Raw genomic sequence first — 19,220 nt, forward strand, 5'->3', positions numbered from 1 at the left:
GAACCCAATGGAGCAAAGTAAGGAGTCTAAAGGGAAATTTCAGAAGGTAGAAAGAATGCATGGCAAAAAGGCAGATGGAATTCAATGCATAGATATGGGGGAAAGATCCTACATGATAAATTAGCTCCTACAATAACAGCCTTTATAGATACATAGACTGCTTGATAACTAGATTTAACAATGATATTCCAGTAGTAGCTAGTTAAGGTATGCATACTAATTTGGGCTTTGTCTTATCATCTTAGTTTGGCATATATTAAAAATGAGGACTGTTTCAGGAAACTTTAAAGAAAACTTGTATCTTGCTGAATTCATTGCACATTCTGATTACAACTAAGGATGGGCACAAACTGAACCCCCAAACCCAGATGGTCCATCCCTGAAATTAACTGGTCTGTCTCACTTCCCTCCCTGGGAGCAGAAGCTGCCTCCTAGATCTGAGTGTGTGCCAGAGAAACGTGTTCCCCCTTCCCACTCACACCAGGCTTCAGCTACAAAAGGCTACAAAAGATTTCAGCCCATGAGTTTTCTTCCCTCTCTTTGGAAGGGGGGAAGGGAACTGACAGCAAGCATGGGCTGATGATACACTAGATGTGCCCAGTGCAAACCACTGCACCCAGAACCAAGTTAAGGGTTGTAAGGGCTCGTGGAGGATCGTGTAGTTGAAAACGCAAGACCCCTGACTTGCAAGCCACAACCCAGCTGATTTTTGTGGGGTTTGGGGATTCGTGCATGGAATCATGCCCATCCCTAACTACAACAGAAGAAGAACATCTGGTTCCATTTTCACTATATATGGTACTTTCACATATCTCATGACACTCTTACAGTCCATTTACTTATATGGAAAATAGAGACAGATGCTTATTTGTTCCGCCCACTGCACAGCACATGGAATTTGAAATGCGAACCCATTTTGAACAATAGGAGTGGAATGTTTCACTGTGTTGTTGCAATTAGACAGACAATGGGTTGGATCCGAATAACTGTGAATGGAAGCTCTGCTTGCAGAACATAATATTTTGCCTCTCCATGAAGGATCAGTTCCCTGTGAAGATGTTCCTAAGGGTTGTACTGCTTCAGAAACAGTGTGGAATGCAGTGCGGCAAAGGCAAATCTTGAATAAGAAGTCTGTGGAAATAGTGCATCCTTCCTTGCATGACCGAAAGTACCTTCTGCCTGTGCAAGGGTATCTTTAGACCCAGTCCAGTAATTAGTAAAATTCTGTGGCAAGTTGATGAACCAAGGGTTTGGTTCAGTATAAGGATGTTTCATGGGTTATTGTGGAATGGTACAGTGTAACACCATCTTGTCAAATCTCAGAAGCAAACTGAATCAGTACTTGGATGGGAGATCATCAAGGAAGACTTTGCAGAAGGCGACAATGGCAAGCCATGTTTGTTTAATCACTTGCCTTGAAAACCCTAGGGAGTTGTCATAAGTTGGCTGCAACTTGACGTCACTTTAAACACATACACAAGTATGTAAAGTTCAATAGGGACAAATGTAAAGTTCTGCATTTAGATAGGAAAAACCAAATACACCAATATAAGATGGGGGAGACTTACCTTGGCAGTAGCATGTGCGAAAAGGATCTAGGAGTCTTAGTAGACCATACTTTGAACATGAGTCAGCAATGTAACTCAGTGGCTTAAAAGGCAAATGGGATTTTGGGCTGTATCAAATGAAGTATCGTGTCCAGATCACGGGAGGTTATGGTACCGCTTTATTCTGCTCTGGTTCGGCCTCACTTGGAGTACTGGGTTCAGTTTTGGGCATCCCAGTTGAAGAGGGATGTTGACAAACTGGAACGTGTCCAGAGGAGGGCAACAAAGATGCTGAGGGGTTTGGAGACCAAGACATATGAAGAAAGGTTGGGGAAGCTTGGTCTGTTTAGTCTACAGAGATGTCTGAGAAGGGATCTGATAACCATTTTCAAGTATTTAAAAGGGTGCCATATGGAGGATGGAGCAGAATTGTTCTCTCTTGCCCCAGTGGGACAGACCAGAACCAATGGGATGACATTAATTCAACAGAAATTCCCTCTAAACATCCAGAAGAAGTTCCTGACAGTTAGAGTGGTTTCTCAGTGGAACAGGCTTTCTCGGGAGGTGGTGGGTTCCCCATCTTTGGAAATTTTTAAACAGAGGTTAGATAGCCATCTGATGGAGAGGCTGATTCTTTGAAGGCAAAGGGGTGGCAGGTTACAGTAGATGAGCGATTGGGATGTGAGTGTCCTGCATAGTGCAGGGGGTTGGACTAGATGACCCATGAGGTCCCTTCCAACTCTTATTCTATGATTCTATGTTTTTATGTCAAACTGTGATCTTCCTACAAGTTCTTGGAGCAGTCTTTTTGAAGACTGAAGGAATGTTGCTAATTTATATAAATTTATACAAATCTCTTCTTTTTCAGACTGCAGGTAGGATTTTGCAAATGTGAAGGCCACATCAAAAATACATAAACATAGAATAAAAATAGCCCAAACATTTAAAAGGCTCCTGTAATTGTGTTTATTCCCTTTTGAATGTTTTGCCTTCAAGAGGTTAGACATTTGTGCCCAAGGCAAATAACTACTCACTGTGAACAAGGAAGCAAAAATCTTTCCACATCAGCAACAGGGTGAGCTTTGTGAAACCTTCAGCATCATATTCTACCACGCCACTATGAAAATAGGAAATAAAAAGGTTCTAACTATTTATCATTAAAACTGAAACACATCAATGGATTAGAATAAGGGCACCATAATCCATGCCTTCCCATGAATGTACGTTTGCATGTAAGGATTATCATATGGCATAATTTAGCCCTTTGTCTCAGCTAGGCACAAATAGTACCAAACATTCAGCATAATAACCAGCCTACAATTGTAATGGCACCACTTACAATTAGTTAACAGTGTCCCTGCAACTTGAGTGCACAAGCTACAGGATGTACAGTTCTTATAACTGCACACGTAGAAGGAGATGGATTATGTTAATGATTTTATCAGTTATTATGTTTTATTGTTGTAAAATGTCATGAGTTGGATGGCCTGAGAGCAGCAGTCAATAAATATAATAAATATATTATAATAAATAAATATAATAAATAATAACACATAAATAAATAATAACACAGATCAATAGTTACTTTATCCCAATTTCCTTTCCTTTCCCTCCCTCTCCCTCAGAACCGTCATTTGCAAAAAAACCCATTGCTTAGATAACAAAAAAAACACTATATACATATAGAGGCGGACTGGAACGACCCCCAGCCAAAATGCCTACGGTGAAAAGGTAGCCCAAATTTTGCCACAGATCTAACAATCATTTACACAATCACAAACTTCAACTTGGGGTCTAAAGAGATATTCCAGCCTTAAGAGTTTTTGAAACTTTAGTTGGCTGGATGGACAGAGATTTCAGTAGTGAATGATGTAGCGATCACAATGTCAGACAAAAACTGGGTAAAGACTATGAAGGCAACTTTACAGAATCCCTTCCTCACAGGGTTGCTAGAAGGGTAAAATGAAAGGGGGAGGATGATTGAGGTCATCCAGAGCTCCTTGGGGGCAAAAGTGAGATAAAAAATGTGACAGATTTCTCCACAAATTCCACTTTACATTTGGAAGTATATCTACATTTCACTACCATAACACATCTTGCTTCCAACATGCTATACTGTTCTGTGAATAAAAATGTAGTTCTGGCTATCTGCGTTAACACATCTTATCTTCAACTGAGACAGTAATGTGTAAAAAAAAGAAAACATCCAAAACCAAACAGTTTCTTGCCAAGCAAGCCAGTATATTAGGTACAAATTAGTTAAGGTTGGGTCCTTCAGAGCCCGAAGCGCCCTACCTTAGTTCACATCAATAACCAAAACAACGAGTACCGGTTAAATAGGTACTCTTTTGGATGGTGTCCATTCATTCATACACTGATTTTTCTTAACCGTTGTTTGTAAACTTTTTGATGTAATTATTTTATAAAGGAAGACATTTTTTGGGGATTACTTTGTGGGAATTAAAGGAACAGAATTAACCTGCCAGAACTGATGCATAATAGATGTGGTGTCCTCTAAGCTGAATTCCAACTAAATTTCCCTGTGAATGCCAACAGCAATACTACTGATTACATGTTTTTTGCAGCAAACTGTACAAAGAAGGATGAATTTAATTTCCTTAAGTTGCTGACCAGGGTCCCAGACATTTAGAACAGTCCCATTGAAATCAGCAGGATATACCTGAAGTAATCATAACTTGGCTTTTATTGCAGGATTAGCTACCTTGGCGGGTTTAATTTTTTTTTTAAGTTATACTCCATTAAAAATTGATGGAAGAAGACTTACGTTCCGAAATGACTAAGAAATGCTGCAATATATTCTCTTCTTTTATGGTAACCTTGAATAACATACTGTACCTATTAAAGAAAGAAGAGGAAATGAATGAATACATGACGAATAAGCAGATGCTTAAAGCACATTTTTGAATGTGAACTGGAAACCTTATTCTCTGGAGCAAGGACTGGGTCTCAGTTTCTTTCTCCACTGGCAGAAAAGCCTCCTGCAACATCAGAAGACCTTCTGAGTTGAGCATCAATGGAAGAGATTGACAGGATCCAATCCAGTGGTTAGCGTGCTCTATATTAATACTGATTTTCCCTCTTCGAGTATTCTGGAATACCCAATCTAGACTCAAATTACCAACTAGAATTTGTAGATTAAACACACTCATAAACATATCTTTAATCCGCTCTTGCGGAGCGGATTAAATAAAAGAGTAAGGGCTGTTGGGGAGGAGTTAGGGCAGGCTCTGTCTGGGATAAAAACTCGGAGGAGCGAATGTGAGCTGGCTTTGTGCGCCTCCCAATTGGACACTTGGCCCTGGAGTGCCACTCAAAGGAGCGAATCAGGAGCCCTCCCACTCCAGGGCCAAGTGTCCAAAGCGCGCCTTCCCATTGGACACTTGGCTTGTTCCCTGAAGGCCGCGCCACAGACTCCACTCCTCCCGAGCTGCCATCCTGCCCGGATGACCGCCAGGGAGGAAGCTCGCCCCACTTCCCTGGGCTCGGGGAGAAATGCTTCCCCGCCGCCCAGCGAATGCCCTTCCCTGACTACGATCCTCGCTCCTACCTCGCCGCCTCAAACTGCGCTCGCCACCGTTGCGCCCCACCCTCCAACATTGCCACGCAGCCCAAGAGCCCGCCGACGAGCCACCCACCCCACTCCGACATCGGGAGGCCGGCGGTGAGCCGCGGAACGACTGGACTGCCCTCCAAAATGGTGCCACGTACCAACAACCCCCCCGACGAGCCGCCGCCCGCCCTCTACCTTCCCTGGCGACATCAGGACGCCCCCGATGAGTTGCCCCAGCAGCCCACGGCCTCCCTTCTTACCTCCTGTTGCTGCCCACCGCCACGACTATGACGACACCGAGCTGCCGCCTGCCCTCCAGAATGGCTGCTCGCAACGGTAAGCTATCTGCTCTCACGCTGCCCTTGCGTCTTCCTCCCTCTGCCTCCGGGATCCCTCCCCGACTACGCGCCGCTGCCGATGCGGCACCTCTGCCACCCTTCTCCCTTTCTACCCACTCGGGGGGCCTGTTGCTGCCGCACGGTACAGGGCCGCTTCCACGGACCCCTGCCAGTGCCCCCCGACAACGTGGAGCGCCTGCTAGCGCCCATTGTATTCTCACTACAATGGGCTTTATTCCTAGTACAAATTATAAAAACAGGTTACATCCACTGGAGCATCTCTGCAAATGGAAAGATTTCCATCGAAGGAACACTTTCTTGCCTCTTGCTGTAGCTTGAAATGTTCCATGAATGAAACCCCAGAGGCAACATTTCAGGGAGATTTGCAAGAGACAATAAAGTGATGTTATGCACATGGAAATCCTTCCATCTGTGGAAACACTCTAGTGGATCCAAGCCTATATATTAAGCATAAAAGAACAACAAATCAGTTTAGTTTATGCTTCATTTCTGAACTAGGGATTCTGATCCCTCTGACTGTTACTTCATATGGAATACTATCCATTGGTGCATTTGTGTGTTCATCAGATTGAATGAATGTCCAGCAGACTGTAGAATTGAGAGAACACTTGGCTAAAATTCCATGTTCAGACTATTTCTGTAGTTGTGTAACTGGTGCATTAAAGGCTGTAGATCATCTTTTACTATTTGGTGATCAATGGACTGTCCCCAGAGCTCTCAGGATTATCCCTATTTAGTCTAGATTAAGGATGTACATTCAGATCTACCTGAACCAAAAATATCCCCCCCCCCCAAAAAAAGCAAAAGCCTGCCCAAGGATCAACTGTGCCAGGAGAACAGACTGTTCCTTTGATTCCTTTTCCTGAACCCCAATTTAAACTACATTGCGGGAGAAACCATCTCAGCCCGGATCTGCTCCCAGTGACCAATTATGCACTGGGTAGGTAGCGTGGTGATGGCAGGGCAGCAGGGCTAATCCCTGATTGTGCATGACGTCATGCACAATCCCTGATTGCGCATGACGCAAACACAAACCCGGCCCAGGCCCGGATAAGGGCCCTAGACAGCCCACGGTAAGAGAATGTGAATACTTCTGTGTTCCGTGTGAAGCCACGGTCACCATCCGCGGCCCTGCTGAGCCAGCCTATGCATAACGGAAGCGCCGGGATTTAGGTCCGGCTCCTCCCCCAACTGTCGGTGTCCCTGCAGGGACACCAAACACCCCTGTCAGCTTCACAGAGCTGCAGAGCTGACCAAGGCATTCTCCCACCCCCATGATGGCAGGAGAACGGCATGTCACTCTCCTGCCAGCATGCGGAGGGGGGGAATGCCCTCCACTCCTCCTCTGCTGCTGCACCATGCAGTGGGCCCTCCCAGCCCCGATGTTGTGTGCATCATTTTGGGGCGATCTGCGAACGCTGGGGGAGTCCTTCTCCCGTGCGTTCTCTGGATGCAGCAGCGCATGCTACCCCACCGGAGCACCTGCTGCTGTGCATAATAGGTCAGTGGCACACAGATCCTGAGTCTGACTTCTGCAAAAGAAGCCATCCTTGCCAGAATCTCCCTATGGCCCACAGAACCTTGTAATGGCTTCTCCTGCAGTGCAGTTTAAACTAAGCTGCAAGAGAAGCCATATCAGCTGGGATCTATGCACCATGGGGAGATTGCTCCTGGTGGCATGCAGATCTTGGGTTTGGATTCTCCTGCAGTGCAGTTTAAACTGAGCTGTAGGAGAAGCCACATCAGCTGGGAGCTACGTGCCATGAGGAGATTGCTCTTGGTGGCATGCAGATCCTGGGTCTGGTTTCACTTGCAGCCCGATTTAAGCCTGAAGGCAGGAGATGGTATCCAGCCAGGATCTGTGTGCCATGGAGAGATTGCAAACAGCTCAACACAGATCCTGGAGATGGCTTCTCCTGTAGCATGGTTTAAACCAGGCTGCAGGAGAACTCAAGCCAACTCCAAGATCACGCTGTTTTTTAAAATATATATATAGTTTTTTTCCTGGATCTACTGGACCTGAATTTTTTTTTACTTTCCCTTAAATCCCAGTGTCATGGGTCAGCCAGCTCACGTAGAGCTAAGTGATGCAGAAGACTCTTCTGAGGAAGCGGTAGCCAGCAGACTTGACCCAGAGTTACAGCCAGTGATAGAGACACTGCAGAAGGATCCAACCTCTGAGAACCCAGACCCAAATCTGCAGCCAAGTACCAATACAATACCTCTCATCCCTGAGTTGGCCACAGAGTAATCTGTCAGCCTGTTCATCTCCCCGGCCACCAGGAGCAGTGTAAGAGGGAATTGTGAGGCAGATAAGGAGGGAATTGCGAGGCAGAAGGTGTAGTACTAGGTTGGCAACACAGCACCAGCTCCACATCAATGATGAAGAGGAGTGTTTGCAGGACCAGAGCCAAGGTCCTCATTATGATATTTAAAATCAGTCAACAAGGGAGTGGTTGTATGGAAGCAAGATGTCTATTAGTTTCTGATCTTGCAGCCTGCATCTTGGACTGATTCCCTTGTCTCAGATTGTGCTTTTGAACTCTGCTCTTGGATTTCCCATTGAACCTTGAAGCTGTGTGTTTGGTCTAATCGGTATCTGGACTTCAGACTGCTATTCTGACAAACTCAGGTGGGTAGAAATTACCTGTGTTTGCCTGCAATCAGAAAACCTAGATCTGAATACTAGACCTGTACTGGGATCCAGGATTTTCTGGAAATAGCAATTTTTTCAGGTCCAATAAACCCAAACAAAAAAATACTGGATTAAAAAAAACCTGCACACCCCTAGCTCCCTAGCTAGCAGAAATCAATCCAGAAATAACTCAGTCTGTGGCAAAACATTTGATAATTCTGATCTACTTAAAATGCTGCTAAAACAAGTACTATCGTGCTGCCTTTTATTTCTTTTATGAGAAATTATATGAGAAATTGTATGTCCACTATTATATCTTATTCTCCAATATGTTCTGGACTTTTTATGAGACACATGTATTTTACTTGATTTCGTACTTTGTCTTCTTGCTTGTTCTGTCATGTTTTATTATGTTGGTTAGTCTGTTTTGCTCTGTTTTGCTATACTGGTTTTATGCCCAAGATCTTTGGTTATATGACCTTAATGATAAAGGAAAGAAACAAATCCATTTATTTCTTCACAATAGATTATATAGCTAGCACTGCTAAATTTGACATATCTGAAAAGTGCAAGTTAGATATTAAAGACTATCCATTCAAGTAAATTTGCATAAGAAATCATTCAACACATTTTCGTTATGAAAAAGACAATGATATACACCTATTGCATAACTCCGAGACATACTATGCCAGTCTGTTAGTGCTCAGGCTAGACAATTCTAATTACAATGCTAGCACAACGTCTCAAAATATGACGCTACTGCAGTGTTAAGTTGCTACGAATATTCTGCATGTCGTTCCTCCAAAATCTCCCATTAATTTAACAGAATAGCAACTTACTTGCTATGCCTCACACTGGCTGAAAGAAATAAATTATTCACTTTGTTTGTATTGGCTGCGTTAATGTTGGATTACCTTGGTTGGCAAACAGCTGCACTAAATTACTTGAAATAACCATGATACAATCAGTGCTAAGAGCTATGTTACACCCTCTTGAAATGAAATAATTCTATTTATAAAATTGGACCTATTTCAATTTAGGAAGAAATGCTTCTTTTGAAAGCTTTATGTGGGATCTAAAATATTACTATTGGAATAGAAAAAACAAAGATGATAAACTAGTAAGTTTAACAAAGGTAAAAAAATAATGGCAGCTTTGAAAATGTGAATACTTAAAAAATTAAAGCAACAAGTAGTGAGCCACAACAAAAAGAACTTCACAGATCCATGCTACAAAAGCCCTCTGGAATCCAGAGGGGTATCTTTTCGGCTGTTCAGGGGTTCAAGTGCATTCAATGGGTATTTTACTTTTTCTGTTTTGAAAAGAAAGCTCCCACATTGTATTAGAAATTGCTTTTAGCCATGTAGTCCTAAGCACACTTACCTCCTCCTAAGCACACTGACTTCAACTGAAGTAAAAAGTTGTCAATCTGCTTAGGTTTGCACAGTTTAAAAAAAAAAAAAGAATTTTGTAACGCAGCACGCAATGTTAACAACTCAACCATGCCAAAATTTGTCTTGGGTCCTGAAATTAATAGACCAACTTTTAACATTCCGGTCTTCATCTTAATAGCACTTTCATGGAACCATTCAATATGAAAAAGTAACTACCTTATTGGTTAACAGTTGGCATACTTGGGGCACATAATCAATGAGACAGCCTCCACCTGGAAAAGCAGGAATATGCAGAGCAGAAGATCCTCCAAGAGCACTAGAAAAAATGGTAATGGATTCATTGGATAATGCCATACTAACATTTCATCCTATTAAAATGACATTAAATATACAAAATTGGGATTTCTGAATATATCAGTATCATGCATATTTCACACTACAATTATTAGTATTATTCCATGTATGTTGTTGTTATGTGCGAAGTTGTGTCCGACCCAACACGACCCCATGGACAATGATCCTCCAGGCCTTCCTGTCCTCTACCATTCCCCGGAATCCATTTAAATTTGCACCTACTTCTTCAGTGACTCCATCCAGCCACCTCATTCTCTGTCATACCCTTCTTCTTTTGCCCTCGATCGCTCCCAGCATTAGGCTCTTCTCCAGGGAGTCCTTCCTTCTCATGAGGTGGCCAAAGTATTTGAGTTTCATCTTCAGGATCTGGCCTTCTAAAGAGCAGTCAGGGCTCATCTCCTCTAGGACTGACCGGTTTGTTCGCCTTGCAGTCCAAGGGACTCGCAAGAGTCTTCTCCAGCACCAGAGTTCAAAAGCCTCAATTCTTTGACGCTCGGCCTTCCTTATGGTCCAACTTTCGCAACCATACATTGCAACTGGGAAGACCATAGCCTTGACTAAACGCACTTTTGTTGGCAGGGTGATGCGTCTGCTTTTTAGGATGCTGTCTAGATTTGACATAGCTTTCCTCCCCAGGAGCAAGTGTCTTTTAATTTCGTTGCTGCAGTTCCCATCTGCAGTGATCTTGGAGCCCAGGAAAATAAAATCTGTCACTATCTCCATTTCTTCCCCATCTATTTGCCAGGAATTGAGAGGGCCGGATACCATGATCTTTGTTTTCTTGATGTTGAGTTTCAAGCCAACTTTTGCACTCTCCTCCTTCACCTGCATCAACAGGCTCTTTAGTTCCTCTTCACTTTCTGCCATTAGAGTGGTATCATCTGCATATCTAAGGTTGTTGATATTTCTCCCTGCAATCTTAATCCCAATTTGTGACTCCTCTAATCCCACCTTTCTCATGATGTGATCCGCATACAAGTTAAATAGGCAAGGCAACAGTATACAGCCTTGCCGAACTCCTTTCTCAATTTTGAACCAATCAGTGATTTCATGTTCAGTTCTCACTGTTGCTTCTTGACCTGCATATAAATTTCTCAAGAGACAAATAAGATGCTCTGGTATTCCCATCTCTTTAAGAACTTGCCACAATTTGTTGTGCTCCACACAATCAAAGGCTTTAGCATAGTCAATTAAGCAGAAGTAGATGTTCTTCTGGAACTCCCTAGCTTTCTCCATGATCCAGCGTATGTTGGCAATTTGATCTCTAGTTCCTCTGCCTCTTCGAAATCCTGCCTGTACTTCTGGAAGTTCTCGGTCCACATATTGCTGGAGCCTAGCTTGTAGGATCTTGAGGATAACTTTGCTAGCATGAGAAATGAGTGCAATGGTGCGGTAGTTTGAACATTCTTTGGCATTGCCCTTCTTTGGGATTGGAATGTAAACTGACCTTTTCCAATCCTGTGGCCATTTTTGAGTTTTCCAAATTTGCTGGCATATTGAGTGTAGCACTTTTACTGCATCATCCTTTAAGATTTTGAATAGTTCAACTAGAATGCTGTCACCACCACTAGCTTTATTGTTGCCCAGACTTCCTAAGGCCCATTTGACTTCACATTCCAGGATGTCTGGCTCCAGGTCAGTGACTACCCCATTGTGGTCATCAGGGATGTTGAGCTCGCTCTTGTATAGTTCTTCTGTATAATTTTGCCACCTTTGTTTAATCTCATCTGCTTCTGTGAGGTCCCTACCATTTTGGTCCCTTATCATAGACATCTTTGCATGAAACGTTCTCTTCATATCTCCAATTTTCTTGAAAAGATCTCTGGTCCTCCCCATTCTACTGTTTTCTTCTATTTGTTTACACTGTTCATTTAAGAAGGCATTCTTATCTCTTCTAGCTTTTCTCTGGAATTCTGCATTCAATTGGGTGTATCTTTCTCTTTCTCCCCTGCCTTTCACTTCCCTTCTCTCCTTAGCTATTTGTAAAGCTTCCTCAGACAGCCATTTTGATTTCTTGGGTTTTTTTTCTTTGGGATGGTTTTAGTTGCTACCTCTTGTACAATGTTGCGAACCTCCATCCATAGTTCCTCAGGCACTCTATCAGATCTAATTCCTTAAATCTATTTGTCACCTCTACTGTATATTCGTCCGGGATATGATTTAGTTCATATCTGAGTGGCCTAGTGCTTTTCCCTACTTTCTTCAATTTAAGCCTAAATGTTGCAACAAGAAGCTGATGATCTGAACCACAATCAGCTCTTGGTCTTGATTTTATTGACTGTATAGAACTTCTCCATCTTTGACTGCAGAGCACATAGTCAATCTGATTTCTGTGTTGACCGTCTGATGATGTCCATGTGTAGAGTCGTCTCTTGGGTTGTTGGAAACGGGTGTTTGCTATGACCATTGTATTATCTTGACAGAATTCTACCAGCCTGTGCCCTGCTTCATTTTGTGCTCCAAGGCCAAACTTGCCTGTTATCCCGGTTATCTTTTGGCTTCCTACGTTAGCATTCCAATCCCCCATGATGATAAGCACATAATTTTTTGGCGTTGCTTCTATAAGGTGTTGAAGGACTTCATAGAACTGATCAACTTCATCCTCTTCAGCAGCAGTGGTTGGGGCATAGACCTGGATCACTGTGATGTTGAATGGTTTGCCTTGGATTCGAACTGAGATCATTCTGCCATTTTGGGGATTGTATCCCAAGACTGCTTTTCCTACTTCATTGATTATGAAGGCTACTCCATTTCTTCTGCGAGATTCTTGTCCACAGTAGTATACCTGGTGGTCATCTGAATTAAATTCACCCATTCCTGTCCATTTGAGTTCACTGATTCCTAAAATGTTGATGTTCAGTCTTGTCATTTCTTGTTTAACCACGTCCAGCTTGCCTTGATTCATGGATCTGGCGTTCCAGGTTCCTATGGTATAAAAATCTTTACAGCATCGGACTGTCTTTTCGCCACCAGTTACTTCCACAACTGAGCGTCCTTTCGGCTTTGGCCCAGTCGCTTCATTCATTTTGGCGCTACTCGTACTAGCAGTCTGCTCATCCCCAGTAGCATATTGGACACCTTCCGACCTGAGGGGCTCATCTTCCGGGGTCATATCATTTTGCCTTTTGGAACTGTCCGTAGAGTTTTCATGGCAAAGATACTGGAGTGGTTTGCCATTTCCTTCTCCAGTGGATCACTTTTTGTCAGAGCTCTCAGCTATGACCTGTCCGTCTTGGGTGGCCCTGCACGGCATAGCTCATAGCTTCACTGAACTACGCAAGCCCCCTTGCCACGGCAAGGTAGCGATCCTTGAAGGGGGATTCCAAGTATAGAAAATTAAATATATATAACTATTATTTTAGTTTGTGTTATACTATGGAACTATGGTTTCAGTGATGGGTTTGGCTGTGGGAGAGGCTGTTTCAAGGCCATGCTCAGGGATATCTTGTTGATTTTTGGCAACTGGCTATCTCTCACATTAATCTGTAGACCTGGTGAGAAGATAAAATGAGTAAAAACATTTAACATTTTTTCTTAACCCAGAGATCAATACATTTTAAACTAATTTTACAACACAGGATTATGGCCAAGTATGCCAATTAACTTCTGTTTCAGAACTAGGAATAGCCTACTTCTAAGCTTCAGTTAACTGGAATTCTTTGGGAGCTTCCAATAACTATAATGTTATGATATTTAATGAAACTCAAATACTTTGACCACCTCATGAGAAGGAAGGACTCCCTGGAGAAGAGCCTAATGCTGGGAGCGATTGAGGGCAAAAGAAGAAGGGGACGATAGAGAATGAGGTGGCTGGATGGAGTCACTGAAGCAGTAGGTGCAAACTTAAATGGACTCCGGGGAATGATAGAGGACAGGAAGGCCTAGAGGATCATTGTCCATGGGGTCGTGATGGGTTGGACACGACTTTGTACCTAACAACAACAACAATGGTATTTAATGAATACCAATGACAGGTGGCATATACAGAATAATTAATTATATTCAGCTTTTGAAAAAAGAGGTAGCAGGCTACAGCTAATATTAGCTATAGCTAACTGGTACCCTAAACAAAACTTGTGATCTTTGATGGGATATATGGGTTTACACTATGAGCTAGTTATCTTTTCTATAGAACCATATGACCAGAGTCTTAGTATAGAAGATTTCCTGTGGTTTTTAAGACCTCCACAGCACTCACAGATCTTTTCATCTATGATACATTTATTTTGAGAAGTAGTACCCAGTACTATGGACAGAGTTTTAAGTATAGGTAATTGGAATCACAGAGCTGCAAGCTTGTAACACACCTGGTTGTTTATGAGAAATAAAATTTGCATTCAGTCGCTGTTGTTGTGACTATTGAAGTTTCAAACTTCTTCGTCTAAGATCTACATTCAGTTTAAACCTACCATTCGCATGAGACAGAGATAATTCAATTTCAGGCTATCTGTTCCACATAATATCTTTCTGGTAAGGCCTTGGAGGAAGAGCTGGTCTCATGGCTTAAGTGCCACTCAGCTGTCCCACCCCTGAGTGCCTCCTCCTATAGTCTATTCACTAACATGACATATCTTGGGTCCTCATTTTTTCTAAGAACTATCTTCATCTGAAGATAATAATATACATACCCTCGTTCTAAAGATAGCCATATAAAAATCTTTTAGTACGGGAAGCTCTCACATTAATTCAGTTCAAATGTGGCTTCCCAAACTGGCCACATTTCTAATTTCAGTGGTCTTCCAAATAGCTCCATGGCAGCCATTAGCCCAACCTTCTGATAACAGAAAGAAACAATGGGAGAAAATGCCTTAGCTTTTACAAGGACACTGAAATTGCTCAAGAGTATCATAAATTCAGTATACAAAAGTCAAGTAAGCTCCCCTTAATACACTGAGATGAAAGCCATTGTTAAACAATGATGAAACTAAAGCAAGGCAAAATAATATGGAATTTTAAAATTTATGAAGTTTCAAATATAATGTGCTTTGAAACAAACAAAACATGTTTAACAACTAACAACTGAATAATATCCCATGAGCTGAAAAGTAAGCTTTTTTCACAACTTATAAATATCTGCAAAAACCAGGAAATAACTCTAGAGAAGAAAAAAATAGACAGTAAAGGGAAATAACAATATCAGATTGCAGAAAATACCCTGTCTTCAGCTGTATTCCACAGCTATTAAAAGGTTTTAATTTTATGAAATGAAGTTCAATTTAGGCAAGAGTACAGTGATGCACAATAGAACAAAGAAATTTAAGTGTACACAAATGAGGTCTGAGTTTGCTAAGCCTGAGAGGGAAAGAGCCCTGGAGGTCACTGCAGATAGCTCAATGAAAATGTCAACCCCAGTGTGCTACAGCAGTGAGAAAAGGGCATTCATGTTGGGCATTATTAAGAAAGGGACTAAAAATAGCTGCTATTATAATGTACCTGTGTATATAATCAGAAGCACAAGATGGAGAAGCTCTATTCTGTCTGCTAAAACAAGATCAGGAGCTGACTATATTACAGCCTATTAATTGCTAATATTAAAATGAGAATAAAGTTGAAGAAAAACAGTCTAAAGTCATAGTGACAAAATATTATCAAAACAATCCTAAACTGTTTAAAGACCACGTCAAGAACAGATCTGCATTACTAAATTCTAATGAATGGGGCCCAGAAGAGCTGTGTGTTAAAACCAGAGATATTATCAGGGAAAAATGTGCAAAGACTATTCCTATGGCTAAAAGAAATGAAAAGCCTCTGTGAAATGCTTAAAATTGCGAGAAATAGACAAAAAGCAGAAGTTACCAGACATAGAATCAGAAATCTAAATGTAGCATTCCAGCAATGGGCACAGAGACTACTACTAATGTAACAAAGAAAAACAACAACAAAACAAGATCTAAGAAATCAATGAGAAATTGAAAGCACAATTAGGTATGCTGAAAAATAAACATGGAACATTAACTGAACAGAATAAAATAAAGAATAATACATTGAAGAACAATACAAAACATATGAAAGGATGACAGATTCCTTCGAAGAATATTTTGAAGAAGAACCCGCAATTTTAGAAAGTGAAATAAAAGTTGCATTGACAGCAACTGGAAGAAACAAATCACCAGGAACAGATTGGATATCATTGGATCTATCCCAAGCAACAGAAACAGAGTCCACCAGAATCGTAACAAGAATATTGGAATCCTAAACAATGGCCTATAGACTAATAACACTCAATCTACTTTTCTGCTCTAGAAAAAAATGTCAGAAACTACAATACCTATTGAAGCATCACATTAATTTCTCACATGTGTAAAGTATATCCAAAATCTTCCAACACTGTTACTATACATGGAACAAGCAATACCAGATGTTCATGCTGGATTCAGAAAAGGAAGAGGCACTAGAGATCATATTACAAATTTACATTGGTGACTGGAATATTCAAAAGAATATTTGAGAGAAAATCAACGTGTGTTTCTTAGGTTACAGTGTGGATCATGAAAAGCTATGGTTGGCTTTAAAGGAAATGTGTGTGCCACAGCAACTGATTATTTGATGTGCAACATATATGTTGGCCACTGTTAGGGCAGAATATGGAGAAACTGAATGGTTTTCAACTGTGCCGGACAAGGATATATATTTATCTCCCTATCCGTTTAGGCCATATAACATAACATAAGGAAAATTAGATTATATATAAACTAGGGGCAAAGCCCGTTGTCTCCAAGAATACAACGGGCGCTAGAGCTTGGCAGTGGGAAGAGGAAGGGGAGGAGTTGTCCAGTCTGTAAGGGCATGGGGTTGTCATGTGTTGTGGGGGAGGTTGTGGTGGCAAATGAGGCCATGGGTGTGGAGATATGGGTGTCAAGAACCTGTGGTGTGGAATGTTCGTTGAGTGTGGGAGAGGACTGACCTTTGGGAATTGTGGCATAGTGGTTACAGAGGGGCTTTCCAGAGCCATGTCCTCAGATATGTGAAGGGAAAATCAGATTGGAGACTCTTCTTAGGGGAAGATTACATGGCAACCAATTCCCCCCATTTCTGCGTCATTTCCCTTCTTGTGTGAATTAGGCCACATTCACCGAAATGCCCCTCTGCCCTAATACACATAGGGTAGTCACAGTACACAGGTGTCCACCCTGTTCCTTCTGTCTCCCATATTTTCACTGTTGGTAAAATGTTATGTGCCCACATGCTTCTTTCATGGTTGCTCCTTAGAAGAATGGATTTTTGTACCCTATTGCTTACTACCCAAAGCGGTTTACAAACACCTTTTCCATTTGTCTCTCCACAATAGTCAACCTGTGAAGTATGTAGGGTTGTGAGAGATCTGAGAGAACTGGGAATGGGCCGCAGTGACCCAGCAGGCCTCAGGTGTCTCAAAGCATTTTCCAATCTTCTTCCCTTTCTCTCCCCATAGCAGACTCCCCATGAGGGAGGTGGGGTAGCGAGACTCACAGGGAAGCTGGAAACCCTAAGAGGAAGACTGTCTGTGCACAGCAGTCTTGACCTTAGTAAGGTTTTTAATACTGTTTTTTTATTTGCCAGGCCAAGGTTATTTGCCAGTTACTATTTCAGTTACGATGTGTCTCCAGACATTTACGTGTTCTCTATTTAGTTTCAGGCTGTAAATATTTATTTAGATCTTCCTGCACTTTCCAGACTCGCGGGACTGATGCTGGTCTGCCTGTCTGCGCCCCAGAATACAAACAGTTGCTGATAAGGGCTGGCCATAACCCATAGGCCAGGAGAGACACTCCTGCACCACTCCCTACCAACTGCAGGCAAAAATGGCTCATTTGAAGGCTGGACTCTGAGGCATTGTACAATTTTGAAGTCCCACCTCCAAACCTCCAGGAATATTTCCAACCCAGGGGTAGCCAACCTACAGGTGTGGCCTGGAGAGCTCCTGGAATTACAGCTCACCTGCAGAGAATAAAGATCAGCTCCCCAGGCAGAAAGGGCTACTTTGGACAGGGTTGTGGTAGAGAAGAAACATTTAAGGCTTCCCACACAGGTTGTTGTTGAATTGAAAGACTTGAGGCCTACTGCACAGGGTTGTTGTGCAGATGAAACAGGAGACAGCTTCCTCTGCAGAATAACGCTGTGCAGTGGCCTCAAATCTGCAGAGAGTTGCAAAGAAGAAAGAGATATGGCTTGGCTGTGTATAACCCCCGGCCAGAGCAGTATTTTAAGTGAGAAGGGGCTTTTCTGTGGCCTCCCTGTCAGGCAACTGTTTGGCAGAAGGTTAAAGTCCCCCCCCCCCTCAAAAGGAAGGCCCCTCAGTCTCTCCTGCGTTGCTCTTGGAAAGGCCTCCTTCCCTCAGTCAGGGCCTGTCAGAGGCTCCTTCGCAGCAGGCCTGAAGGGGGGGGAGGGGGAGGGGGAGCATTCACCAGCCTCCTGCCAGCTCTGTCAGGGTTCTGAGGCCATTTGCAGTTGGACATGGCAGTTAGGACAGCCTTGAGGTGAAAAGGGCTGGCGCAGCCTCTGTTCTCATCCCCCTTGGCAGCCCTGCTGACCTCCTCTCCCTGCAGTGGTCAGGAGCAGACTGGCAGCCAGACTGGGCTGGGTGAATGGAATTTTAGTCTGTCCTGGTGAGGGGCCAATAGGAAGGCACTTTGCGTGCCTCCCCATTGGCTGCTTGGCCCTGGATGGACACTCGGAGGGCCCAATCAGGAGCCGCTTTGTGGCTCCTGATTGGGCCCTCTGAATTTTTATCCTGGATAGGGCCCGCCCTAACTCCTCCCCAGGTGGCCTTACTCTTTTATTTAATAGGACCCTGTCCTATTTAAAGATGAAGGTAGAGTCAAGATTGGTGGAAAGAATATTAAATATTTCAGATAGGCAGATGATACCACACTACTGGCAGAAAACAGTGAAGACCCGAAATGACTACTGATAAAGGTTAAAGAAAAAATTGCCAAAGCAGGATTACAGCTGAACAGCAAAAAGTCATAAGTAATGACTATTGGGCAATTATACAACTTTAAGGTTGATGATGAAGAAACTGAAACTGTTCAAGATTTTCTATTCCATGGCTCTATAATCTATCAAGACGTGACTGCAACCAAGAAATCAGAAGGCGATTGAGACTGGGAAGGGCAGCCATGAAACAGCTAAAGAAGATCCTGAAGTGGACTGATATGTAGTTGGTAACTAAGATCAATATAATTCATAGCACAGAGTGGCAGAGAGGTTGATTGATTGATTTGATTGATTTATTAGATTTATAGCCTGCCACTTCCAGAATGGTTCAAAGTGAGTTACAACAATTCATTAAAATCCCGCCCCCCAACAAAGCCCCAGCTAAAAACCAACACCCAATACAAAAACTACGAAAAATTGACAGACGATGTTAACCACCCCCAT

At 42.6% G+C, this 19,220-nt stretch overlaps 1 protein-coding gene and 1 long non-coding RNA gene across 6 annotated transcripts in view; one reads left to right on the forward strand and one right to left on the reverse strand.

The window, feature by feature from the left end:
- LOC143839533 (uncharacterized) overlaps window positions 1–19,220 on the forward strand; it is a 179,227-nt gene that overhangs the window by 124,464 nt on the left and 35,543 nt on the right. The window lies entirely within an intron of this gene.
- BABAM2 (BRISC and BRCA1 A complex member 2) overlaps window positions 1–19,220 on the reverse strand; it is a 201,928-nt gene that overhangs the window by 57,211 nt on the left and 125,497 nt on the right. For 4 of the 5 annotated variants that reach the window (XM_077341567.1, XM_077341539.1, XM_077341548.1 and 1 more), the window contains exons 8-10: window positions 9,723–9,822; window positions 4,333–4,403; window positions 2,582–2,664 (exon numbers count right to left, since the gene is read on the reverse strand). In XM_077341567.1, coding sequence (XP_077197682.1) covers window positions 2,582–2,664; window positions 4,333–4,403; window positions 9,723–9,822 — 254 coding nt within the window. The remainder of the gene's footprint in view (window positions 1–2,581; window positions 2,665–4,332; window positions 4,404–9,722; window positions 9,823–19,220) is intronic. The other variant, XM_077341574.1, reaches the window with a different exon arrangement.

The sequence above is a fragment of the Paroedura picta genome, chromosome 1 (assembly GCF_049243985.1).
Source record: "Paroedura picta isolate Pp20150507F chromosome 1, Ppicta_v3.0, whole genome shotgun sequence".
NCBI classification, from domain to species: Eukaryota; Metazoa; Chordata; class Lepidosauria; order Squamata; family Gekkonidae; genus Paroedura; species Paroedura picta.